The sequence below is a fragment of the Cajanus cajan genome, chromosome 8 (genome assembly GCF_000230855.2).
Source record: "Cajanus cajan strain Asha chromosome 8, NIPB_CcT2T_4, whole genome shotgun sequence".
Taxonomy (NCBI): domain Eukaryota; kingdom Viridiplantae; phylum Streptophyta; class Magnoliopsida; order Fabales; family Fabaceae; genus Cajanus; species Cajanus cajan.
Genome location: NC_138524.1, coordinates 13,378,801 through 13,405,503, shown reverse-complemented (window position 1 = coordinate 13,405,503; position 26,703 = coordinate 13,378,801). Strand labels below are relative to the sequence as shown.

Here is a 26,703-nt window from a genome sequence, read left to right as displayed (position 1 = left end):
TAAAATGTTTATATGTGAAGATCATTCTTTTCTTTATTCTCATGGAATCATAAAATGTCAGGAACGGTAATGCGGGCTCCATGTTAGGTAAAAAAGCCATTTAGGAAATAAAGAGATGAGATCATATTTATTTTATTATAAAAGTAAAGATCAAAGAACTATAAAAGTGAAAAGGTTGGTTCAAATAAACTAGTTTACGATAGCATAAGCACAAATTGACAGGCTTTGCCTACTTGGCTATAATAAATTTAACTTCACCAATTAAACTTGATAAATCTAGTGACGCAGGAGGAAAGCAAAGCATATTATATATAAAAGGGAGTTATAATTACTATAATATAAAAGGGAGTTATAATTACTCTGGTGTAATTTTTATTAAGTATTACATCATTGAATAATTTTATATTAAATGTGAATTTTGTAAATCAAACCGTTAGATTGAAAGTTCATATCACTTTATATGTGTATATTAAATTTTGTTAAAATTAAACAACAATTTGAAGGTGATCAAAGTGTTCATATTTTAATATATTTTGAAATGAATATATTACGTCAATTTTGTTTTATAAAAATGAAGTATCAAATCATTTTGATTAATATAAAATTTTGTATATATAATCTAAGAGTTATGAACTTTCAATTTAATGGTTGGATTTACAAAATATGAAGTTATTGAGCAGTGTAACACTTAGTAAAAGTTACATCCATGTTATTATAACCCCCTTCTATATGAGGGGGTTATAATTACGCCGGTGTAACTTAAATGAAGAGTATTTATATATATATGAGAGATCCTTTTACTCTAGGAATAAGTCTACCTAGACTTACTCCGTTCAATAACTCATGTTCTACATCAAATTTCAACGATCCAACCAGTCAATTTAAAGTTCTTAATGAATAGATCAAAGCTGCAAGTTTTTAGAAAATTTAAAAATTATTTGATATTTTGTTTCATTAATTCAAATCAATGTATAAAATAGTTTTATGATTACCTGTCAATTTGAATTAATGAAATGAAGTATCAAATGATATTCAAATTTGTATATTTGATTTATGCATTAAGAACTTTATATTAAACGGTTGGATCGTTGAAATTTGATATAAAACATGAGTTATTGAATATAGTAAGTCTATCTAGAGTAAAAGAATGTCTAATATATATATATATATTGGTAAGTGTAATTTTTTTTAATTGTAGATAAATCTAACTGATTTTCAAACACATTGATAGTCCACAAAAGTACTTTTTTTCCCTTTATTGATGGCATAAAGAAGGTTTTCATCGATTGAAATTTCAAATTTTAGAAACCCATTTCTGCTACAGTCTAATGACAACAATTAACAAGTCAGTGTTAATTTTAGCATGTACAGATGATTCATAATTTTTAAGCCCGTCAATCATTTTTCATTTAATTTTCTCAGTGGCTAGGGGATAATTGACTATATCAATTATGAATGGAATCTATGGCAGGTGGATTTATTGTATTAACCGAATGAATTGAATCTGCCATGAAACCCGAGGTAGATTGGCTGATATATGTTGAAACTTGAAAATCATACTATATTAAACATTTATACTTAATAACCTATGGTTATTAATTAATGATACTTTTAATTAACTTATTGTATCTGATGTAGCTGGCAGAGACTATATACCTGCTAATTAGTAGGCTGTTCCCCATACAATTATTCAACTAACATATATGGTAGGCCCTTAATAATTAAATCAGTCTGGGGATCAATTGTTTAAGACTCATAAATCACAAATTTGGAAAAATGTATATCAACCACTCAACTATAATCTGGTTTTGAAGTATTTATAATTTGCATAAATTATTTGATCTTTTTTTAGAAGATTTACATGTTTCACTAAAGACATTCATGCTCGAACCAATTATAGAATCATTATAAATGAAAAAACTCTTATTCTGAAGCCGCATATTTTGAATTCAAACTCAATAATTAATATTACATATTAAGTTGGAATGGCTCTATATTAGTTGATTATGCAGCTGATAGTAAACATAAATTACATAATGAGCAATAAAACTTGAATAATACAAATAAACAACTTTAGTAAAGCATTTCAATAGTAAATGAGAAATTAAAACAATAATGAGAAACCAAATTATTCAGAAACATGTATGCATGGATGGAATAAGCAAAACAGTTATAAACATACAATGTGTGCTGAAGGAGTTTCAAGACTAAGAAACAAAAGAATCCAATGGCACAATTGAATGGGGAAAAACAGAATTCAGAAATAAAGGGCATGTGATGTAACCAAGAAAAGAAGTTTACATGAAGAAATTATTCTCTAAACCACACTCAAAAAATGACACACCTACAGCCAAGAAACAGTAAAAGAGTGGAAAAATAATTAAAAAACACAGATAAAGTAATCATAAAAAAGTTTGCTGAACATGACAAACAATAAAGAAAACAAAAGTAGAGAGTAATTGAGAAATATTAATTAATAAAAAAAAGTCCATTATGCGATTATTTAAGAGCCAGAAGATAACCACAACATTTGACATGATAAGATAAACTGATAACACAATATATAAATACAAATATTAGTCACTTTCTAAATCTTCAATGTGGTTATTGGCATATTCATATTAGAAAAGTATAAATTTGACAAAAAAACTATTGCTAAAAGTCTCTTTTTTCCAATGAAAGATGCAGAAAAGACTAGTTTATTTAAAAGATAGCATTGAGTTTGTGCACAGTCATCTTGAAAGTGAGATTTGTGTTAAACTGATAGTTTTTTTTAGACAAATTGAATCTAATAAAAATACAAATAGAAGTATTCATCATGACTACGAATACAAAGTACAAAGTTGTGATCCTCATCCATATATGCTGATTAAGGAAGCATCAACAAACCAACACAGTATATAAATAAAAAGAAAAAAATGAAAGAAAAAAAAAAGAATGAATGCGGTGAGCGTGGATCGAACACGCGACCTTCAGATCTTCAGTCTGACGCTCTCCCAACTGAGCTATCCCCGCACTGATTTGCACCAGCCGGGAATCGAACCCGGGTCTGTACCGTGGCAGGGTACTATTCTACCACTAGACCACTGGTGCTGATAACGTTATGTCATATTTTTTATTGTTTAATACTTTGGTTAAGTATAGGAGCCAACTTAATTATTTGGGCCAGATAAAGTTTTTGAATGGTCCAATAAATCCATTTTCAATTGGGTGTTTGAGGTTTGAACCTGAGCAATCTGAGTAGAAAAGAATATAATGTTTAATTTTGGTCAAAAAAACATTATTTTGTTGTTTGGTACAAAGATGAGGCAGACGGCCCAAATAAAACGGAGAAAATAGACACCGAGAGAAAAAAAAAAAAAAGTTTATTAACCCTTTTCAAGTTTGAATTGGGTAAAGGTTATTCTTATTGAATTTTAACTAAATCCATTTCATATATTATTTGAATTTTAAGTTACTAGTTAAGTAAGAATAATCTCTATATGTTTGTTTTTGTTTTCAATTTATAAATGAGTAAAATTATATTCTAACTCAATTTACTCATACTTGTATTTTTTTTCATCTGAATGCATTGAAATATATGTGCATTGAAATATGTGTGCACTAGTGCATCGTAATTATAATTTTCTCGAGTTTTTTCATTTGAAATTTACTCAGAACGGCTCGTTCCAGTTACAATATTTTCGTGTTAATTGTTTATCTGAAACGACCCGTTCTGGTTTCGGAACGGCCCGTTCCAGATTAACAATTCACAAATAAAAAATTCAACAAGAACGGCCCGTTCCGGTTGCAAAACGGGCCGTTCCAGATGAACATCTAACAGAAAATTTAAAAAACAATGCGTACAAGAAACTTACCTCAAACGTTGAATGTGCAGCTCTTAGAGACTTGGAGAAACGTCGAATATGCAAACAAACGAACGAGAGAACGAATGAGAGAAACTTAGACATTTTTTGCAAACAATGCGCGCGCGGGAAGAGAGTGAAACGTTGGGGCATATAATCACTAATTTACATTGGACATGGGTGTCTGACGTAAATTATACAATCTACGTCGGCTATAAACACGATTCAACGTAAATTGTATAATTTACGTCGGACCCCCATGTCCGACGTAAATTAGTAACTCTTTATTTACGAAGCTGCCACTGCATTTTTATAACGTAGTATTTTCATTAAGCTGATGTAAATTAGGTGACGTAGTAGCCTATTTTTGCACTAGTGGTGAATGAGTATTTAAATATGTTCTTCATCTATAAATTCGGTGGTAGATGTTTAATTTTTTAATTAATAAAAACCCTTCTAATCAAATAATAAAATATAGATATCGTATAATATATTAATACTTGCATTAGAACTTGGGATTATGACATGTTGATTTAGAGATTTTTTTATTAATAATTATAAAAAAAAAATACATTATTCTTAAAATGTTTCTTTTTTTCTTAAAAAATGAAAGAATAAATAAAAGTGGTCCTTTTATTTTATGAAAACACGTTAAGGTATCATTTTTATAATTGTTTATAAAAACAAATATTTTCATAAACCAACCATTCCTAAGAAATAAGCCTCCAACTTCTGCATATGAAATAAGTGAAACAATATTATGGAATGTGTAGGAGTTTCAAGAGCAAGAAACAAAACAACTAAAATGCATATTTGAATACAAGAGAAATAACACCATGTATCCAAAGAAGCATAATACAAACATTTACTTGGTGTGTTTAGAACATAATCCAGCACTAAATTGTTACTTTCTCTCAACATCCAATAAAAATAACAAGAATAACTTCTCTATTTTCCATCAATTGATGTAATTCTTATTTGGATATGAATCATGGACGCACATTCAAACATGTTCTTAAAGAATAGTCTTGAACATCGTGATACCTGCAAAGTAAGGTGTGTCTTAAGTTAACGTTGATGGCTTCCTAAACAAATAAAAACTTATATAATGCGGATTAAGTATTCATTAGTTATCAACTGTGATGTAAGTTAATTATGATCTTTATCCATCACATAAACACATAGTACAAAACCATATGGTATAAATATAATGCAATGAGCATCAACAAACGGCAACATAATGCAATTTGTTTCAGTCCCATATATATGCAGCATGAATGGCCACTTTATGGTATAAATATAATCATGTTTCATCGGATGAATTAAGGTTGCACTACCATACCTTGTTGTTTACTTCATAATTTTTACTGAAGGTTATTGCCAATAATTAAAAACCAGATTGCTGTAGCAGAACCAATATCTAGATATGTTATGCAGATATTTTTACCAAGGTCACAGTTACACCAATAACACTTCCTAATTATCTCGACTCTCAGATCAAATGACAGACAACTGAAATTTTCTTCCTTGTCATTTGGTTTGTGACTTATTTAACAATCTTTTTCCTCTAATTAGATAAACTACACTTGTAGAGTTAGATTATTTTGTTTAAGATTCTTTTAATTCGATCTTTCTTAGTTTTTTCTTTACATTTGTCACAAAAAAAAAAATCATACACAAATAAATTATAAGTTTTATTACAATTGTTTTTTGTATATTTCTATCTCAAAACTTTAGAGGAATAGTAGACATAGAGATTCTGGAAATCGAATTTGGTTTGTCTTTGTGAACTTCAAAGGGACAAAGGAATCAAAGATATAAAAAATAAAATATCTAACTGCACCAGCCGGGAATCGAACCCGGGTCTGTACCGTGGCAGGGTACTATTCTACCACTAGACCACTGGTGCTTCTTAATGCTTGAAGTTTAAAATTAAACTATATAGAGGCGTTCGGTTTGAAAAAGAGAAAAATACACAATCTAATTTTGGCCATGGTTAAATAATTGTGTTGACTTCCACTGCACGCGGTGTGAGAAAATCTAGTTGAAAAAAAAAATGCCCCTACTTTTATTTCATATACGTGATTTTTATTTTATATATTTTTACAGTTTTATACAATTAATTAACATATACACAAACTTAAGATAAACTATTTTTTTAATATTAAATTATAAAATCTATAACTGAAAAAAAAAACATTAACAAATTCATGTGCCCTTCCCATGTCCTTCCCTTAACTCTTTTAATACTGTACTTTCTTAATTATGTTTATTATATAAATGTAATTAAGTAATATATTCCATGTCATTTTATTGTTTGTAACTTTTATGTGGTGGAAGTTAGAGTTGTAATAACTTTAAACTTAAGTTATTGATAATATAGTTTAAGTGCGTGCTCTAGGGTCAATGAAGTCTGATTGTCAATCCGATTCTACTTGAAGATCATTTTTCTTCCCTTGATCGTTAGTAAGTGTAGTAGAAGTTAATATTCAAACTGAGAAGCTAGGAATCTTATAGAGAAGTCGTTGTGCGAGAGTTTAGAGTTTTTCGAATTTTCTTCCTTTCTTCTTCTTCTCTATAAGATTCAAGGTAAAGGAAACTTGTTGTTTGATTTTCTAAGTTGTGTATGATGTTTTTATTGTGTTGATTCATGTTTTGGTCAGCATTGAAGTTGAGATTGAGGATATAACTTGGTGTTCTTGGTGAAGGATGAAGAAATTGATGATCTTTATGTGTTTGGCGGTTGCATGTGACATTTTATTCCATTCTTAAGTTGTATGATGATAGTAAATAATTAATTATAAGTTGAATGTATGAATCTTATAGTTGAATGAGAGACTTTTTGAAGTTGTTATGTTGTTCTCAAGTTGTTGGGTTCATTTTTGGATTCATGCATGTTTTCTAGGTTTGATCACTTAGAGTGCCTATAGGGGTCACTCAAAGAGAGCATGTGAGGTCGTTCAAAGTGTTCTTTGACTTGGCTCACTAAAAGTGCTTGTTGTGAACGCTCAATACAAATTTTAATAGCTTCAAGCTAGTTGTTGGATGCTTTGAGCTAGTTGTTGGGAGCTCTAAGCTAGTTGTTGGTCATTATGAGTTAGTTGTTGGGCACTCCAAACAAATTCTAGTTGCCTTGAACTAGGACACTTAAAGAACTTGTTTCCCCTTTTGACTTGTAGTCTTCTTCACATATCTTGTTGTGTTGGTTGTTTTACATAGTGTATGGTGATTATTGAAGTTAGTGCATTATATATTGATTTATGATGATGTATATGGTGATATAAGTTGTTTTGAAGTTGATTGTAAGTTCATTTTGATTGGAGTTGTTAAGTTGTTTATACATGTGGTGTTGTGATATATGTCTCTATTGAGATACATGAAAATTAGAGGAGAGAAAAGTTATTTTTGAAAGTTTTCATATCCTATTGTGTGGACATCAGTTGTGGTGCTTGGAAAGGTCAAAGTTAAAAGCCCTTCAGTGAGTAAATTGGCTCTTAAGTGGGAAGTTATTTTAAGATATCTCCTCTATGATTTATGTGGAACAATATAAAATTTTGGTCAATCCATATTGTAGTTGAAGTGGCCATTAAGTAAGGGAAGTTTGTGAATTAAATGTTGTTTAAGAAATACTTGTTGTTTGCTACCTGGATTCGTCATCACGTGATTGAATTGGTGAAAATTATGAATTGAACATGTATGTGGTAGTTGTATCTATTACATGTTGTAGGTTGATATATGTTGTTAGTTCTTTATGCATTGATTTAAGATAATGTATATTAATGATCAAAATGTTGAAATGTTGAGGCGATAATATAGAGAATGCTTAAGACATTTAGGCATGTGGTGTTGATTGACTCAGGACTAAAAGAAATGGTGTTTTAAAAAGTTGAATATCTAATTATAAGGATATGATATTGTGGTGTTCTAAGAACCCAATTTTTTAAAAACCCTCCTTGAGTGATGTTGTCTTTTGGAGTGGCATGTTGAGTTTTCTCTAAATCTTTAGTTATTTTCTGAGTAAAGTATGAAGTCGAGGGATAAAACCTTTAACTAATTATTGGAGAAGTGCATGGTATCACAAAGATAGTTAGCAGACTGTACCCATAGGTAATTTGGTTAATACATACCAATGTCGTAGTGGATCCATACCCAAGCTATACTATACTTGACAAGTGATATTGAACTTTCCTAGTTAAAGGGTGAAATTTGAGAAATCATGTTATTATGAATTAGTATCCAAATTGGTTGTTGATTTAGCTGGATTGAAAAGATCGCGTTGATTGATTGTTGATCTAGTTGGATTGAAAAGATTGTGTTTTTGTTGGTTGGGTAGACTCAAGCCACTTAAACTACTCATTATTGTTATAAGAGATCTTTATAGTTGAATGTGTGACAACACATGTAGTTGAGGCATTATGCATATGATGTGGTGTGGTTCATATGCTATGTGGATTTGTTGTTGAATGACATGGTTGTGGTGTAAATTGAAATAATTAAGTTGTTTACCTTTTAATGTTGTTGAATGTTATGTAGAGGTGTTATTGCTATGTTGTTAAAATTTTAAGCCATGAGATGTGGTTTATATGATGTTGTCGATAATATAGTTATTTTTACTTCTATATTAGTTATATATTTATTCTTTTGAATACTAGCTTACCCTAATATGTTTTCTTGTGATTAAATTACGATAATCATACTTGGTATGGAGGTTGAGATAGGCTGGAGGAGGAGTTCTTATTTTAGAGTCATAATGGAGGTGGCGCTCTATTGTAGGCTACTTTTATGTAGCTATTTTTTAGTTGCTTCATCGACAATTAGGAATTTTATATTTTCAGTTATTCAAGATCTTGTAGTAATGTGTGTGTGTGTATATATATATATATACACACACACATACATACACATACAAGCTTTATGCTAGTGTTCCATGGAGGAACCGTTACATTTTGAGTTGTTTAACCCCACACACGCGCGCACACACAAAACATGGTAATCTTAGTTAGTTTATGTTTATCTATATTATTGCATGTATATCTAAAAATTGTTTACATGGTAGTCTTAATTAGTTTATGTTTTCTATTGAAAGTAGTTGAGTTTAGGATTTTTTATTTAAGGTTGAGTTGAAAAATATAATGTTAGGTCGTTATTCCCTTTCTAAATAAATTTTAAAAATTGAAAATATCAAGTATCCTAGAAAAAGAAACTTTGTTTATTAATTCAATCAAAAGTATATCTAATACACTTTTAGAGTTATTTAATAAATATTTTAAATAAATAATTATATAAATGATTAAAAATTAAAGTTATTTAATAATTCAAAAAGGTCACTTGATATTTTTAAATTTTTTCAAATAAAAATGTTACATTTTTATTTTAATTTTGATAATTTATTGTTAGATTTAATGAATATCGTTTCATATATTATATGATTCTCAAGAAAAATAATTTTTCAATTAACTCTCGAGTATCATGGAATATATCTAACAATAAATTATAATTAAAAGTATGCGACATTTTTAAAGTGTTATGTGACTTTTTATTTGAATATTATTTTTATGAATTATTAGAATTGATTTAATAGTGAAGTTAACGTAATATATATCAAAAGTTCTAATTTGAAATCTTAGTGTAATAAATATAAATATAAATATAATAATTATTCAATTAAGATGTAACCTTTCACTCTCATTAAAATGATTTTCTTATTAGATACATTTACTTTGGATATAATTAATGCATAAAATTTATTTCTCATATGTATTTATGGGATACTTTTATGTTTTTAATTTTTAAGATTTATCCATATCAGAATTTCATCCATTTTTATATAGTTTTTGTTTTATTTTTTCCTTAACTTTTCATGTTTGTGTGATGGCTAATTTACTATAAAATGAATTATGCAGACCAGGAAAACTTTTCACCGAAAACAATCTTATTTAAATTGGTAAAATGGTTATAAATAATATTTTTTTAAAAAAAATATTTAAGATAATTACATATTTGATTAAATTTTTAAATGACACGATAATGTTTTTACTTAATAATAATGATAATCATTTCATGACCATTTTAATACAATATCATTTGAGATGCTTATTTAATATGACGAAAATTTCATGAATGAAATTAATATCAATCGAAAATTTAGAAAATTAAATAAGTAATTTGATATTTTTATTAAACTATAATACTATATTATTAAATATAATAATATGTATCAATATAAATAAAGTCTTATATATTTGACATCATTAATAACAAATGATGCATAATTAACAATGAAAAAATATTTTATATTTCATAATTACACTGTATGTCTTTTAATATATTGTTAATTTTATATGAAGAGACAACTAAATGCATTGATTTACTTTATAGAGACTAATATATACTTTCTTACTAAAAAACAAAAGTACATTGTAAATTTAATTTTATTTTTGTGGGAAAGTTGAGTATATTTGCATTATCTCATAATGGTTCAACTCCTACCAACCAATCTTATCCTAAGGGGCTTTATTCGTTGACTTTTAGGCAATACTAAATCAGATTTTTTCTTCCAATAAAGTTGCTATTCTACAGTTCTCCTTTTCCAAATTAGCAACCTATATGGAACTTTTCAAGTCATTAATGGAGAGCAATTGAAAAATTAATAAGCAACTGTTCCTCAACTTTGTTTAGATTCCACTTGTACACCAATCCAATATGAAAAACCTTTTATTTAAGAAATTTTTAAGAGTTGTTGTGTTGCAGATTTAAAAAAAAAACGCTTAAGATAATAAAAATAGTATAATATATTTTAAAAAAAATATAAGTTATTGGATTTTATAATTAGTACCTAATCACAAATCATAAATATTTATGTATGAAAAATATTTGCTCTAAATATACATACCTTAAAAATTAGTATTTTTTTAGTTTAATAAATAGACATTACTCTCTCTTATTATATCTTTATAAAAATAAAGTATTATTTCTATTCACCATTTTATATTCAAGTTAAGAATTCAACATCAATCATTATGTAAAGAGTCAAGCTATTTGAGTTAAGGGCTTTTTAATAACAAAAATTAGTATGTAATACCTTGTCCAAGCAAAAGTTACAAAATAAAAAATGAAATTAATTTTTTTAAAAAAATTTAATGTAAATTTATTTTTAATTTTTTGAATTTAAATTAATTTGTTAATATCTATAATCTTATAAAAAAATATTTTAATATTGATATTCAAATTTTGTTAAAAAATTATCAAATATTATTATATAATTTATTTACTAATATTTTTATTAGTAAAAATATAATATTAAATTTGATTAATATTAAATAATTATCTCAATTTATTATTTTTAAATATATTACTAGTGATGTAAAAGATTAAAATATAATTTTTGAAAATTATAAAATTAAAAATAATTATTTTAAATTTTGAAAAAGATTAAAAATAAAATTATCTTAAATTTAAAAAAATTAAAAATATATTTAAGTCAATAAAATAATTATATATATAATTAATAAATAAATAAGAGTTATTCTCTAGACGAGGAATCGAGATTTGTCCAACTTATATTGACCTTTGACTGCAAACCCATCATTTGATGAATGCCATGTTTGTTCTTAGCAATAGCATCTTCTTGAACTGTCTCTTCCATCTTCAATGTCTTCCTTTCTCATCTCTTTCCTTCTCCTCATCCTTCTAAACTCAGTTTCATCCACAGAGTTCATTTACAACACCAGCTTCAACTCCACCAACACCCTTCTCCACGGCAACGCCACCACTGAATCTTCCATTCTCACCCTCACCAACCGTTCCACCTTCTCTGTGGGCCGTGCCTTTTACCCCTTCAAGATTCCCACAAAGCCTCCCAACTCCTCAACCCCTTTACCATTCTCAACCTCCTTCATTTTCTCCATTGCTCCATTCGAGGACCTTCTCCCTGGCCATGGCTTTGTCTTCATATTGTCACCTTCTGCAGGCGCCACTGGGGTGAGTTCTGCTCAGCATCTTGGCCTCTTCAACCTGACCAACAATGGTGATCCCAACAACCATGTGTTTGGCGTTGAGTTTGATGTGTTTGACAACCAAGAGTTCAATGACGTCAATGACAATCATGTGGGGGTGGACATAAACTCTCTCACTTCTTTCACTTCCCATGCAGCTGGGTTATGGGGTGGGGAGGGTAGTGACAAGTTTGAGGATTTGAAGCTTAATGGTGGTGAGAATTATCAGGTGTGGATTGATTATTTGGATTCTAGAGTTAATGTCACGATGGCCCTTGCAGGCCAAAAAAGGCCTCAGAAGCCCTTGATTAGTGAGCCTGTGGATCTTTCTGAAGTTCTCTTGGATGAAATGTATGTTGGATTTTGTGGGGCCACAGGGCAGCTTGTGGAGAGTCATAAGATTTTGGCTTGGAGCTTTAGTAACTCTAATTTTTCCATTGGTGATGCTTTGGTGACTAGAAACTTGCCTTCATTTGTGATTTCCAAAGAATCTGTTTTGAGGTCAAAGGGTTTTATTGTAGGGATTACTGCAGGTGTTTTCTTTGTCATTGGTGGTGCTGTTGTGATACTTGTGCTGTTTATGAGAAGAAAAAGGAGCAAAAGAAAGGAGGGAGAAGTGGACATTGAAGATTGGGAGCTAGAGTATTGGCCACACCGTGTTAGGTATGAAGATATTTATGCTGCAACTAAAGGATTTTCAGACCAAAATGTAATTGGCTTTGGAGGAAATGGGAAAGTCTATAAAGGGATTCTGCAAGGAGTACAAGTTGCGGTGAAAAGAATTCCTTGTGACAGTGAACATAGAATGAGAGAGTTTTTGTCTGAGGTTTCAAGTTTAGGCAGGTTGAAGCATAGGAATGTGGTGCCATTGAGAGGTTGGTGTAAGAAAGAGAGAGGGAGCTTGATATTAATCTATGACTACATGGATAATGGAAGTTTTGATAAAAGGATATTTAATGGTGATGAGAACGCAATCTTTGGGTGGAATGATAGAGTCAAGGTGCTGAAGGATGTGGCTCAAGGAATATTGTATTTGCATGAGGGTTGGGAGGTTAAGGTGTTGCATAGAGACATCAAGGCAAGCAATGTGTTACTTGACAAGGATATGAATGCAAGGTTGGGGGATTTTGGACTAGCCAGAATGCATCATCATGAGCAGATTGCTGCTCATACCTCACAAGTGGTTGGAACTGTTGGCTTCATGGCACCTGAACTCATTCACTCTGGGAGAGCCTCAACTCAAACTGATGTGTTCAGTTTTGGTGTGTTGGTTTTAGAGGTGTTGAGTGGGAGAAGGCCAAATGAACAAAATAAACCAGCATTGGTTAGTTGGTTAAGGAGACTAGTTGAGAGAGGAGAGGAGTGTTCTGCTCTTGATGAAAGACTAAAAGGGAGGGGTGAATATAGCACAGATGAGGTTGAGAGAGTGCTTCATCTTGGTTTGTTGTGCACTCATCATGACCCTCATGTTAGGCCAAGTATGCGACAGGTTGTGAAGGTGCTGGAGGGAGAGAGTTTAGATAGGAGCTTGCTTGACAGAATAAATTCAGCAGCTGGATATGCTGGGAGCTTTGATTGCAGCATTCACCCCACTATGGATGAAATTTTTTCCTCTCACTGTTCTTTGACAACTCCTTGTAGCAATGAGAGCAAATGAGTTTTCTAGAAAATCATTTAACTATTGGTTCATTGCTGCATAAAATGAATCACTGCAATTTTGGGAAGTGTGTTCCACTGTTCCCCATGATATTGGTTATTGTTCCATTTCTTTAATCAGCATCGGTTGAATTGTTTGTATGAAAATGGCAACATGTATTTTTTTTTTTCTATTTGATGTAAATGATCATACTACATAATAATAGATTTCAACATTTGTTTATTTTTAACTTTTTGGGCTGTATCCATAACCATTTTCATTTGCAGGATTTGTATGCCTTTTATTAGGAAATCATATAACAAAGAATTCATATTGATCTAACAATCGTGGACTTCTATTTCGCACGGCTTATGTTATAACATACTAGCACTACATCGTGGTTTATTATGCATAACCTAAGTATTTAAAAAATGCACAACCTAATTTTGATGCATTAGGCCAATTCATTGCTCATTTTCTTTTGATTGTAATTGCGATTTTAAAAGGTTATTTTTGGAGTTGAACAAAACTGTCCCTACATTTCGGTTTCCCACGTATATATCATCATGTAGTAGCTTTCTGCGAATGGATTTGAATTCTTAAATGTTACAGCCTTACAGAGATTAATATCAGTTCTGACTTTTTGAAAAATTCCATTTGTTCAGCTAAGATGTTTGAAGATTCCATTCTCAACTTTTATGCTATTGAATTTGATGGCTTTAGAAACAAATAATTTAATTAAGGGAGTTTTTTTTGGATAAATTTCTCTAGAAATACTTCTAAGAAAGAAAAATAAAAAGAAAATTAAAATCAGCTTTTTTACATGCAAAAATTAGTTTATGCATGAGTTAAAAATGAGATTTTGCAGATAAATGGAAAAGAGTTTCTATAAAATATCTTATGGATAAACTAATTTTAGCTTAAGAAAAAAGTCATTTGATTTTTCCTTCTTATAATGCTTCTTAAAAGTGCTTCCGGATAAGTTTATCTAAATATGCTTTAAATAATTGGAATCGTGTAAATAAATGTTAACTTGAATTTACTGATTTGACCATATTCTGAATCTGCTGGTCTTGGTATGGTGAAAAAACTGATGGTGTAGGAACTGAACAATGGTCATAACTACCAAGTATATAGGGTTTCTGAATTTCACAGGTTGTGTAGGCTTCAGTAGAGAAAAAAGGCCTCAAAAGGCCATTGATTAGTAGGCATGTTAACCTTGGATTTTATTGGATAAAATGTATGTGAGATTTTCTGGAGCAACAGGAAAAATGGAGTACACGAGCAATTAAAACTTCTCAGTTTGGTGAAGCTTTGCTGCTGACAGATGTCTTTGTATGTGCGTCAAAGGGATGCATGTTTAGATCACAAGAGTTCATTTGTGAATATCAATAATGTTTGACATATAGATAACCGAAATCTTTAAGCTCGTTGAAAGAAGTTCAATTCCTGGGTATGATTATGCCTATAGGGGCACCCATGATTTCTTTTAAATTAGATATTAGGTTTAATTGTATTTTTAATTTTCAAAGTTATATAATTTCTTGAATTTTATCCTCAGACATCACAATTAAAATAATTTTGCGGCTATTATTCCTTTAAATTATCACAATTAAGAATATTTGCTGCACTTTATAGATTGAGAATATTGATTAAATTAGGACAATCTCGTATTTATTCACATACTCGTTGGAAAGAATTCGTGAGGTTGCATTATTACTAAATAACAAACCTCTTAATTTTGTAAGGACCGCACACAAAATATAAAAATAACAAAGGAATACTTCGGATTTCCTAAGTAAGGGTCTAAGGATAATTAGTTCATCTGAAAAGAGTCGGTGTAATTATCCCTGGACTTACTGTTTTTTTTGAAAAACAAATCATGTATAGGAACATCAAAGCACGACATTGATATTTGAAAAGGACATGAATGCAATATTCGAGGATTTTAGCCTAGCCAGACTGCATCACATGGGACAGTTGCTTGACACAACTAGAGTAACAGGGACTGAGGGGCATGTATAGCTCCACAACTAGATTGAATTTGGCAACCATCCCTCATGTTTAGTTTTGAAATATTAGCTGTAGATGTGATATTGTGGAAGATAAGACACCGGTGATTCATTGGGTATTGTCCCTCATTGACAGTGACAAATTTCATAGTGACCATGATGAAGTTGACACACCATTGACATTCAGGAAGATAAGAGAGTGCTTATTAATCATTTCGGTTTGTCATGTGGAACCTTGAACCTAGCAAGGTTATCAAATCGCAAGTTGCCATGTTACATTTTGAATCATGGAGTTATAATTAGAATCAAATCAAATTTCAAAAGATTTATATAAGTGATGAAAATAATAGCTTCAAATGTCATATAAAAAATATATAGTATTCAATGAAATAACTATATGCGCCAGTCTCTTTTCATTTGACAGTTTAAACCTGTTTGATTCTTCATTTTCTTTGATGAGATTTGTAAAAGAAGAAAAAAAAAGGGAGGAAATTAGAGAAAATAGTCCATGCATTGATAATTTGATAAAGATTTCACTGTCATCTAATCATAAATTGTCATGTATGATAAATTTATTAATATTAATAAAAACTACTTGAAAGTCATACATACTGTGATTGATTAATTGACAATATAAAACAGTCATTAAACTTGAAAAATAATGTTATTCATAGCACCAATTCATCCATGTATCCCACCATTTGAAGTCTATTTCATGATATAAATCAATGGCTCACCAAATCATATTTTATTGTGCAGCTCTAACTACCATTGACCATGTATTAGGCCAACAATGAGGCAGGTGGTGGAAGTGTTCTTGGAGGGAATAGAAAAACAGAATTGGGAAGAGTGCATCAATCTGAATTTTCTAGCACAACTAAAATCAGCCATATGTATTCAACATCTCATGGTGGGGCAAATCTGAATGACATTTTACATTAAAGCCAACATAAACTTTATTTTCGTACTGTCCTGTTTATTCTGCTTTTCTTCATATTGGGAATGGTTATAATCTTTTCAGCAATAATTGTCCCTCTCAACTTCATAGGATATACTTTTCTTCTCCCTTTTAGTTAGAAAAATAAGTGTAGCACCAACATAAACAAGTAAAATCATTTAAACCTAAAAGGTTAAACATGAAGAGTGGAAAGAACATAATAAATTGAATTGCTTATATTTTATATAATAAGGGTGAAACATGAAGAGTTGAAGAAAGCTCAACTTCTTATAAAGCCTGCAATTTACATGATATATGCTACATTAAGATTGAATACACTCTCTTCCTCTCCCCATTTTTTTCTCTCCTAAGGCTTGAGACAAATAGATGCTGTCATAAAAATATAAGATGAACAATAAGAAATAGTTATGTAATTTGACTACTTCCGCCGTGCTCGAACTTTCTCACCTCTTGCTCTTGACTTGTCAATTCTCGCTCGTCTTGAAAGCTCTTGGATCTTTCTCTCATGCTCTTTGAGCATCTGATCCATGTTGCTTGACGAAACCATTAATGGACCTGAGAGGTATATCTTGTTTCCCATGGACTCGCGCCCGCCCTGAAATAGGACCCCACACCAATATTCAGTAATTCAGCAAGATTCAAGCAAAAAAACCTAGTATTGCCACAGTACTTGGGTTTCAAATGTTTATTGATTGTTGATTCTAACCATAAATGTTTGGACTTTGGACTCCAAAAACCAGTGACTTAAAAATGCTACATAGAACTCATAGGGTACTACCTGTAGGTGCTTAAAACAAATAATAATGGACTAGAGAATTTCATAAAAATAAGAGCACAAATTGATAGAAAATCATGACAATTTGACGTCATTAATGAAATGCGGATTCCTCTTGTTCTCACATAACAAGAGAGTGCTCTGATAGAAAGAAAAAGAGTGAGAATTTTGAATATAACTAGTAGACATTATAAGCCATCAAGTACCCTAGTCCCTACTCAAAAAAGTTGTGTCTGCTCTCTCCGACAGAATGATCATGTAATAGGAGAGAATCCAAATCCTTATTGATGCCTATCAAAGACTTCCACTACCAAATATTTAGATTTAACAAAGCTAAAAAAGGAAACAAGAAATAACAAAAAAGAAAACTAACCGGAGTTGATTTTTCCGTCGGGATCCTTCTACTTTCAATTTGATTGTAATCAACAATCCGTTTCTGATCCTGCCGCCTTCTTGACTCAGATCCATTAGTTGACTCCACTGATTTTCTTACTTCTATTGGTTTTCTGTGGTGCAAGTGAACTGTTTTATCCTCCTGATCTTCAGACAACAATGTCCTAGATGCCACTAGCCCAGATAGTTTTGATAGGTTCCCTTTGTTAGAAACAGGAGGCATGTCATCAACTTCCTTTCCACCTTTTGCCCAGACAGAACCGGGAACCAATGGGCCAGAATGTGAAGGCCTCTTATAAATATGCCCAGATAAATTATTTTCCATTTCTTTACTATCTTCTGACTGTTTGTGAGGGAAAACCAGAATCCCAGACACCGATCCCCTATGAGGGTTGGATAATTCACTTCGGTTCTTTGAGCTGGTATAACGTCCTTGCTGCATCAAACAACACTAAGATAAATGTAGTGGAAGAAGGGGGAAAAAGTAGGGTAGTTGAAACAACATATGTGAAAAGAGCACAAGAATACTTAAAGTACTGGTGATCATCAAACTAACAACATTCTTTATATTTCACAACAGTTCAATCTGTATCTAAAAATATTGAACAATATCCTAGCTGAATCAAGAGCCAGTTCAAAGTATAAAAATTTCTTTTTCTTTTCCCCCAATTTCAAGGTCAATACCCCAAGGTATCCCATAGAAGCAAGTCATTCAATAAAATTTGAAAGTTGTTGGATTACCTTTACTGATAAGCCTGGGTCAGCATTGTCTTTTGCTGTGACATTGGCCCTGTGTCCTCTATCTTGTCTAACTCCTGAGGCAACTTTTTGCTCCCTACCTCCAACAGCTCCTTGCCTTCGACAGTAAACAAAAACGACTACATGTTAGTTATCAGCAATAGCCTTACAAAACAAGGCAACCTTTCAGCATGAATGCATGAATCAAGGGATTCAGAAAGAATAGCCAACAGTCATGATGAAACAAAATAAAAGCAAGCAGTTACAGTAGCATGGCCAAAATGTTTTTGAAGACCCGGATATAGCTATGTATTCAAAAATTCAATCATCACTAATATGCACATTTCTTGTACCAAAGGTACACAAGAGACCCCATTATAGATGCTTTTGCTCTTGGCAGAGATATCAAGATTTAAAATTATAAGTCAACAAGACATCAATTTGATTACACAGATTTTTCAGATTAAACCACATAATTTATATTCCTAACAACAGACTCCATTTTGGAGTTCTAAGTCATAATCATAATACTAATTACTAGAAATGCATATCATTGATTTTGATTTTTGCCTCAACATAAAAACAATCAACCTATATGGATACCTTCTTGCTTCATCCCGTAATTTAGCATCAATCTCCTTGCTGGGAGGATATTTTGGTAAAGTTGATGGATCACAAGGCAGAGGCTCTGATGTAAAGAACTGCCAATAAATGAGGAAAATTTCAAAATGGAGAATCACAATCATATTAGCAGGTCAGAAAGGAAAAAGGTTCCTGAAATATGTTTGTCAGAATTGCATGAGAAATTTGATTTCCAACTTAATAACATTGCAGTAAAGTGACAAATATATCTTTTGATCTCATCTATTTGCAACTGACTTCTTGATTTCATTATCTTCCCTTGTATTGAATGGCCAGAAGATCTTGTTTAACAATGGGAAGGAAAAAGAAAAAGAACAAACATACAATCGTATGACTTTTAAAGTGAAAAAGAATATATATTTACAGTTGCGTGTAAATAAAGAACAACTAACATTTTACCTTTAAATGGAGCAAAATACAAATATCAATTAATGACATTGGGCTCTACAAAAGAACATGTAAAGAAAGAACATTGAAAGAAAATTAAGATAGATTTTTATGATAACCCACAGAGTACTCATTTTAGCAGGTGATCATGGAAAACAATATTTACAACTACAAACTTATATTGAGTATTGACACATCACCAAGATATCAAATGCTTGCAATTTGGATAGTTCCAATGTCAGGAAATCTTTACTTGTCTTATCACATTTTCTTCCACAGCTACATGAGAATCTAAATGAGGATGAATTAAACGAAGATTTATGAGATATGTGATTAAAGAAACATTAATTTCCAAGTCCAAATGAGAAAGTTATAACTTAAAAGTTTTATCCAATGGCATAGAAGCATTAATCAAACTTTTGCGTGGCATATCAACTATGTTTGAAGTTGAGTATGGGGATATAATGGAAGGAAGCATCATGAAGAGCTTCACCACACAGGTAAATGCATCAAAGATGCGGTAATTTCCTAAGTGATGCCACTCGATCAAATTATATAACTACTTGCTGGACATATAAACCAGCTCACCTCACTTTTCAGAGCAGCTGCTGCAGTCCCTCGATGTGCTGGCTCTACAGAAAGAAGGGTCTCTATGAGCTTTACTGCAGTAGATGGGTAGTCCTTAAATGTATCTGAAATACATCGCCTATAATGGTGTGGGGGCCTGAATACTGTTGAATGTGACAAGCGCAATTTAAGCCAATAGTCATCAGATGGTGAGCCGCAAAGTTTAAAAATCCGATGCAACTGCTCAACCTACAAGAAAATAAAATTAACATTCAGATACCTTGTATATACCTTTATTAACACATAATACTAGTATTAGTATCAATTTATAAAATTGAGGCCAACAGTCTAGACTGGTGTAAAATAAGGTAAAATAAGCGCAAGATAAAGAGAACCCACCCAATAAAAGTGATAGTAATTTAATAGAAAAACAATATCATTTTCATCATGTAACTGCAGTACAAAAATTACTTTTCCTTTATAATTCTTGTAGTAAGAAATTACAACAGACATAAACTACTGAAATACCATAAAATATAAATATATTATATCATCAAAGCCAACTGAAAGCCCAGTTGCAAAACATTTATGGTGACAAAATGATAGAAACTAGATTCACAAACTCATACCTCTGTTTTTCCTGGCAAAATGGGCCTTCCAGTATACAATTCACCCAGTATGCAACCAGTGCTCCACAAATCCACTGCAACCCCATAATGATTTGCTCCGAGTAAAAGTTCTGGTGGTCTATACCATAGAGTTACTACTCGGCTTGTCAACGGAACACTCTGGTGGGGGTCAAAAAAATTCGCCAAACCAAAATCGGCAATCTTTAAGAGTCCATTATTATCAATGAGAAGATTTGAGCCCTTTATGTCACGGTGGAGGACACCGTGACTATGACAATGATCCAATCCACTAAGAAGTTGCTGCATGTAGCATTTCAGCTGGCAATGGAAAACAAAAGACATTGCTGTTTTACGAGTTTTTTTTATTAAAAACAGAATTGAAGGCAAGAATAGTTACTTTCCTATATGCCAGACACACATGCACAAGAATTTCAACTCCATGTAAAACAGAGATTGAGTAAATGAAAAGATATCATCATTACCTGTGGTTCAGAGAACTTGATATCAGGATTTGATGCAAGTCCTGTAAGATCATGCTCCATATACTCAAAAACAAGGTACAAGCTGCGAGACATCTGTGATGTTATCAAGCCCTCCAATTTTATTATGTTTGGATGGTCAAACCTACGCAGAACATGGATTTCCCTTGCCATAAACTTGACACTCTCAGGATCAAGATTGTCAAAGCGTACTTTCTTCAATGCAACAAACTTTTGGTTAATCACATCCCGTGCCTTATAAACAGTACTATAAGTTCCTTGCCCAATCTGCATAATAGAATGACATGCCATCATCAAATTAATCATTTAAAGAAAAATACCACTTTCATCAATGATAAGGAATATCATAGTATATAGACTCCTTCCTTCACCAATATAAAAAGTTTTAAACACAAAAGCGAGACAAAATAAAGTCAGCCTAACTGGCATTCTCCTTTCTTTACAACAAATATAATCGAATTAACCCCATCTTGAACTCCAAAGCATTATAAGAAAACTGCCAGATGAATTGAACACAAAATATGGTCACCCCGTTTCTATATTCTACATAATCAAACTTCATTGATCTTTTTCTTTTCTTTCATGGGAGAGCAGGTGCCAGTAAGTGGAAACTAGCCAACATTTCATTCGTAAAACAACCACAATGATTCCTATAGGAAACGTCTTCCTGTAATAAAGTTGACTATCATCTGAAAAGTTAAATATTTGGCTACCCCATATTTGGTTCATGAACTTTAAAGTACACAATGCATGGAAACCCAGTTAACATTGACCATGCTTTCAAATTTTTTTCCCTTGATAATTTAACAATTCCAGCAAAAGTGCACGCGGTATCTTTCACCTGGCAAGTGTTCAGAGAATTTTGGCACAAGCATGCATAAGACAGCAGTGAGAATTACACAACAGTTTAATTATAATACAAACAGAGACAGAGCAACTTACTTTATGCAACTTCTCAAAAGTATTCGCACTCCGCGGAATCCATCCCTTGATAGCTTCACCGGCAACAGAAGAAAGCCATGCCGGCCATCCTGCTGCAACTTGCTCTCCTTCTATAGCCTTTGGAACCCTTCCAGGGCCAATATGGTCCACAACAGCTAATTCAGGCTTCTCTATTTTCTTGTTCCCACCATGATCAAAATACAACTGCCCTGAACCATTGGCCTTCTTGTCAATCAATGAACTTTTCACATGACCACCATCTATTAACGCATCTTTCACCCTACCCTCCTCAATCTTCCTTGTCGAATTCAACCGCAAAACATTCAACTCCGAAGGCCTTGTGCTATATGATTGAAATTTCTTTGTGACACCTTCTTTGCTGTCCTTCACAGCTGAACTCTTAGAATAAAAGCAACCCATGTTGAAGAAGAAAGATATCACATCAACTATACAACTATATATTATCTTCAAAAAGTAGGATCACCATTCACCATCAACACATCTTCTTCTAACAACTCCACCAGAACTCATAAAAACTAAAAAAGCCACCCACTACACAATACCTTCCTTTTATTTCTATTCAAAAGCAAAGATGAAAACTTTTTGTCACACACACATACCCAATTCAAAAGCAGAGACCAAGAATCCAATACAGGAAGATTCCAAACACCCGATTCTAAAGCAGTAAACTTGAATCAAACCCACAATTCCTAACCCTCCAACAAACAATGCTAACTGTCATAAAGGAATCATTGCTCAATAAAGGAGAGGAAATTCAAGCAATAATATACAAGTCTGAGATGGATGAAGATGATAACACTCGGGGACTATTATAATTTATAAACCATGGAATCAATTAAAAAGTAAAAAAGACTCGGTGGACCTTTGAATTGGGATTAAGGGTGAAAACGGATCAGAAGCTTAACTAGAAAGAGAAGAAAAAAATTGTGGTGATGGGTATGTCTGAAAATTCAACGCGTATTCAGACATTAAAAAGAACATTATCATCAACCAGACAACAACAACCTTAGACGGCTTTTGCCGGCTATGCTCAGTCAAAAGACTCCACTTTCTCTCTTTCTCACACACAAACAAAAGCTCACACTTTCTCTCTCTCTCTCTCTCTCTCTCTATTGATGCATGATTCCATATAGTGTTGTACTCTCTCTCCCTCCACCGTGTTCCTTCTGTCAAAGAACGATTGGAGTTAGTTTTTGTGTTCAAAGCCTCTATTTTGGTCGTTGAGTTCTGTTTGGAATATCAATGCTCAGCATTAAACGCGTTTTTAATTTTTCATTATTTTTCTTTTTTTCTTCCCATTCTCAGTGGCAGGGCAAAAGTGTCATTGGATATTTAAAAAAATTAAAGTCATTCCTTCTTGTTCGGTATGTTTGGATACGCATGATTCCATTTTGTATGTTAAAATCAATCCGGTAATTCTTAGTCAAATGTTTAATAATCAATTTTAGATCTTGTTAAGGTGCTAAATAAAAAATAAATAAAAAAATTATGCTGAAAATATCTTAAACATAAATAATTCTTGAATTTAATGGTACGTATTGTCGATGTAAATTTTTTACATTATTAATCAATTAGAAATCATTTTTAATATAACATAAAATAATTATCATTAAAGTTGACAAATTTATAAAAATGATAATTTTTAATTAAATAATAGTATAAGAAAATACTTATATTCATTTTTAGTATAACTATATGGAATAATAATTATTAAAATCAATAAATTTATTAAAAAATTAATAGATTATAATTAAATGATAGTATAAAAAAGTATTTATAATGAGTGTATATTGTATTTTCTCACAATAATTTTAATCAAAAAATTAGACTTTATAATTTCTACATAATTATAATGTAAAAATATTTTATATTATCACTAAATTAAAAAAATATTATCAATATAATTTTTAAAGTAATTTACATAAGAGTTAATAAATAATAACATAACATATATGATAATTTGTAATTAGCTGGAATTTATTATTTTTAAATGCATTTAATTATTTATATAAGTATTAGATTTCTATGTAATATCTTTTACTTTTATATATTTATATTAATATTTTTCAAATTCACTTAATTATTTAATTTTTTTCTTATGTGCAATTCAAAACTTAATTATTGAGCAATCAAAAAAATAGCATATTAGAAAAGAATTTTCCAAACATAAAAACTCATTACACTTTTATTTATTTTTGTTTGACAAATATAGCTATACCATTCAGATTAAAAAAAACTTTTAAATTCATTAATTATTTTCTTATTATAATTGAAAATTAAAAATTAAAAAAAAATGTCAATAGTATTAGATAAATTAAAGAATTAAATATATTTTTACTCTATAAACTTTTGTCAATTATCGATTTTTGTTTTCAAAGACTAAATGTGAAAATCAACAAAAGTTCATAGACTAAAATTAGGAGAGCCTCTCTCCCTTACATGTTTATTATTTGTTTGTTTTCTACATGGAGCGATTTGTGAGCTATGATTTTTGAATAGGTTTATGAAGCAAGATGGAAACCTATACTGCCCACTCAAACATGACTGTGAATTTCACATCTCTTCTTTACAAAAGACATTTGGTCATGACGTCTCAAGCTCGTTTCGTGGCTAATGTGTTGGGAAAATTCTGCTCCATTTCAAGTATGAAGGTAAGCACGGACAAGTCTTGTGCATTGGTTTCTTGTTGCGTATTATATGCGCTTAAGAAAAACACATTTTACCGTGGTAGAAAAAATGAACACAGTCTAAGTATCGAATTTAAGAGACTAGGTTCAATTAATTACGAACTTACACATGATTTTTCGTAGTTTAAATAGAAAAAATTTGATCTTTAAAATATGATAGAAAATAATAATTTAGAAATTAAAATAAAAAAATATTGATTAAGATTCAAATTTCAAACTCTAGAGTTATGACTTATTGTTTCTGAACCTCATAGATGAATTTCACAAATTATAAAACTTTTGTCATCAATTTACTCTTAAATGCAAGTCAATTTTGGTGTTACTAGAATTCGGTTCACTAGCCATTTGGACAAGTATTTCGAATTATGTAATTAAGTTTCAATGATGAATCACAAAGTCAATTTTTATTGATGTTATAGACAAGGTAGAACATTGTTTGTTTGGTGAAAAAGACGTATTCTCAACAAACCAAGGCAGGTTACACTTGCCAAGTCAATGATTTTTGTTATCTCGATGTATGGGATGCAAATTCAATGGTTTCCTCAAAATGTGTTCGTGTAATATGGTTATATAATGAGACAACTTCTATTTAAGCGCCACATTATTCAAATTAGAAATTGTCCACGTTGTTTGGCTGCAGACGAAACTATAAGTCATTGTTTATTTAACTGTGTTTTTTTTCTGAACTAGTGTGGGTGGCTAGTGGTTTTCCTAACCTCAATGCTCCAACGAATGGCACAAAACTCATCGTTTTGATGTGAGAGTAAATCATGTCTAATGTTGTACTCTTCCCCATAGTTATGTGGCTTATTTGGTGTGACAGAAACGTTTTGGTCTTTCACCATAAAGCTAAACCTGTGGCTATGTTGAGTGCAGGTATTATTGCACAATCTCAACACATTGCAATTGCTTTTTACTCTTGTTAGAAATTTTATTTTTAATAATTATTGTGGGCTATATATATTATTTGTAGTATTTATATTAGTTATTTACATTTAGTTGGGCTTAATAAAAGTGATATAATTTTAGTGAGCCTTTAGACTGCCAACAGGAAAAACTAATATGGGCCCAAATAAGTGGAAACCAGATTTGGCCCGTTAGGAGTTAATGGGAATCCTAATAGGTTTAAAATCATAAAGATGGTCATGGTCCCCAATATGTCAAATCAGAAACACACGTCTCTCTGTCTCCCCATCAGAAGAGTAACATCAAGTCCCATCAAGGAATCCAGTGATTTGGCTGAGGAAGATCATTGCACCAAAAGACTATTCCGCTGCAACCTTTTGATCAACGTTAATGGATACAGGTACGTATTATTATCATTAACTTTGTAATCTGAGACAACGGTTCATATTTTTTTATTAATGGAAAATTTCTATTTGGCTTAAGAAATTTATCCCAACAAGTGGTATCAGAGCCGCCGTTGTTATTAGGTTATGGGGTTCTAAAGTGTATTGTTACAATTTTTTTTTCTCTCTTCATTGATAATACGTGTATTTGAATGCGTTGGTCATTTTTCTTCTTCTTCAATTTGGTTTAATTGATTATACGGATAAAGAGATCGATTAAAAATTGAATTTTTATTAAAGAGAATTTTTGTGAAATTGTATAATTTTCTGTGAATGTTATAAATTTGTATATGAAACAATTTTGCAATGATCCTGAAGACATTGTCAAATGTAGAAATTTTTTTGAATTTTTAATTTTCTCACCGGAAGTGAGATAATTGTGCAACAATGCAATAAAGAAAAATTTTCTCACCGAAAGTGAGATAATTGAGCAACAATGCAATAAAGGAATATTTTATCACCAGAAGTGAGTTAATTATGCAACAATGCAATAAAGAAACATTTTCTCACCAGAAGTGAGTTAATTGTGCAACAATGAAATAAAAGAATATTTTTCTCACCGGAAGTGGAAAAATAATATTGTGTTTGATCCTTTGAGTACCACCAGAAGTGGGAATTTTAGTTTTTT

The 26,703-nt window shown here is 31.2% G+C and overlaps 2 protein-coding genes and 3 non-coding genes across 5 annotated transcripts; 1 reads left to right on the top strand and 4 right to left on the bottom strand.

The window, feature by feature from the left end:
• Nucleotides 1–2,942: 2,942 nt before the first annotated feature.
• On the bottom strand, nt 2,943–3,015 carry TRNAF-GAA (transfer RNA phenylalanine (anticodon GAA)). Its single transcript has one exon. It is a non-coding gene; the product is annotated as a tRNA-Phe (tRNA).
• Nucleotides 3,016–3,022: 7 nt separating this feature from the next.
• On the bottom strand, nt 3,023–3,093 carry TRNAG-GCC (transfer RNA glycine (anticodon GCC)). The gene has a single exon. It is a non-coding gene; the product is annotated as a tRNA-Gly (tRNA).
• A 2,590-nt stretch (nt 3,094–5,683) lies between these two features.
• TRNAG-GCC (transfer RNA glycine (anticodon GCC)) lies at nt 5,684–5,754 on the bottom strand. The gene has a single exon. It is a non-coding gene; the product is annotated as a tRNA-Gly (tRNA).
• A 5,667-nt stretch (nt 5,755–11,421) lies between these two features.
• On the top strand, nt 11,422–13,725 carry LOC109816858 (putative L-type lectin-domain containing receptor kinase VII.2). Its single transcript, XM_020382009.3, has one exon. The coding sequence runs from the start codon at nt 11,496–11,498 to the stop codon at nt 13,494–13,496; it is 2,001 nt and encodes a 666-aa protein (XP_020237598.1). The 5' UTR covers nt 11,422–11,495; the 3' UTR covers nt 13,497–13,725.
• A 2,906-nt stretch (nt 13,726–16,631) lies between these two features.
• LOC109816849 (putative serine/threonine-protein kinase At1g54610) lies at nt 16,632–23,267 on the bottom strand. The gene is made up of 8 exons (XM_020381999.3): nt 22,019–23,267; nt 21,059–21,343; nt 20,577–20,894; nt 19,969–20,196; nt 18,955–19,052; nt 18,355–18,469; nt 17,594–18,049; nt 16,632–17,040 (listed from the first exon to the last, which is right to left on the bottom strand). Exons 1-8 carry the CDS (start codon nt 22,436–22,438, stop codon nt 16,864–16,866), a joined length of 2,097 nt encoding a protein of 698 aa, XP_020237588.1. The 5' UTR covers nt 22,439–23,267; the 3' UTR covers nt 16,632–16,863.
• Nucleotides 23,268–26,703: the final 3,436 nt, after the last annotated feature.

What these genes read in the sequence shown, in the direction of transcription:
- LOC109816858 (XM_020382009.3), top strand. Translation starts at nt 11,496, where the DNA reads ATGTCTTCCTTTCTCATCTCTTTCCTTCTCCTCATCCTTCTAAACTCA.
- LOC109816849 (XM_020381999.3), bottom strand. Translation starts at nt 22,438, where the DNA reads ATGGGTTGCTTTTATTCTAAGAGTTCAGCTGTGAAGGACAGCAAAGAA. An exon ending in CTTTTGAGAAGTTGCATAAA is followed by an intron (nt 21,344 to 22,018) that starts GTAAGTTGCTCT and finishes TCTATTATGCAG; the next exon opens with ATTGGGCAAGGAACTTATAG. An exon ending in TCAAGTTCTCTGAACCACAG is followed by an intron (nt 20,895 to 21,058) that starts GTAATGATGATA and finishes TTCCATTGCCAG; the next exon opens with CTGAAATGCTACATGCAGCA.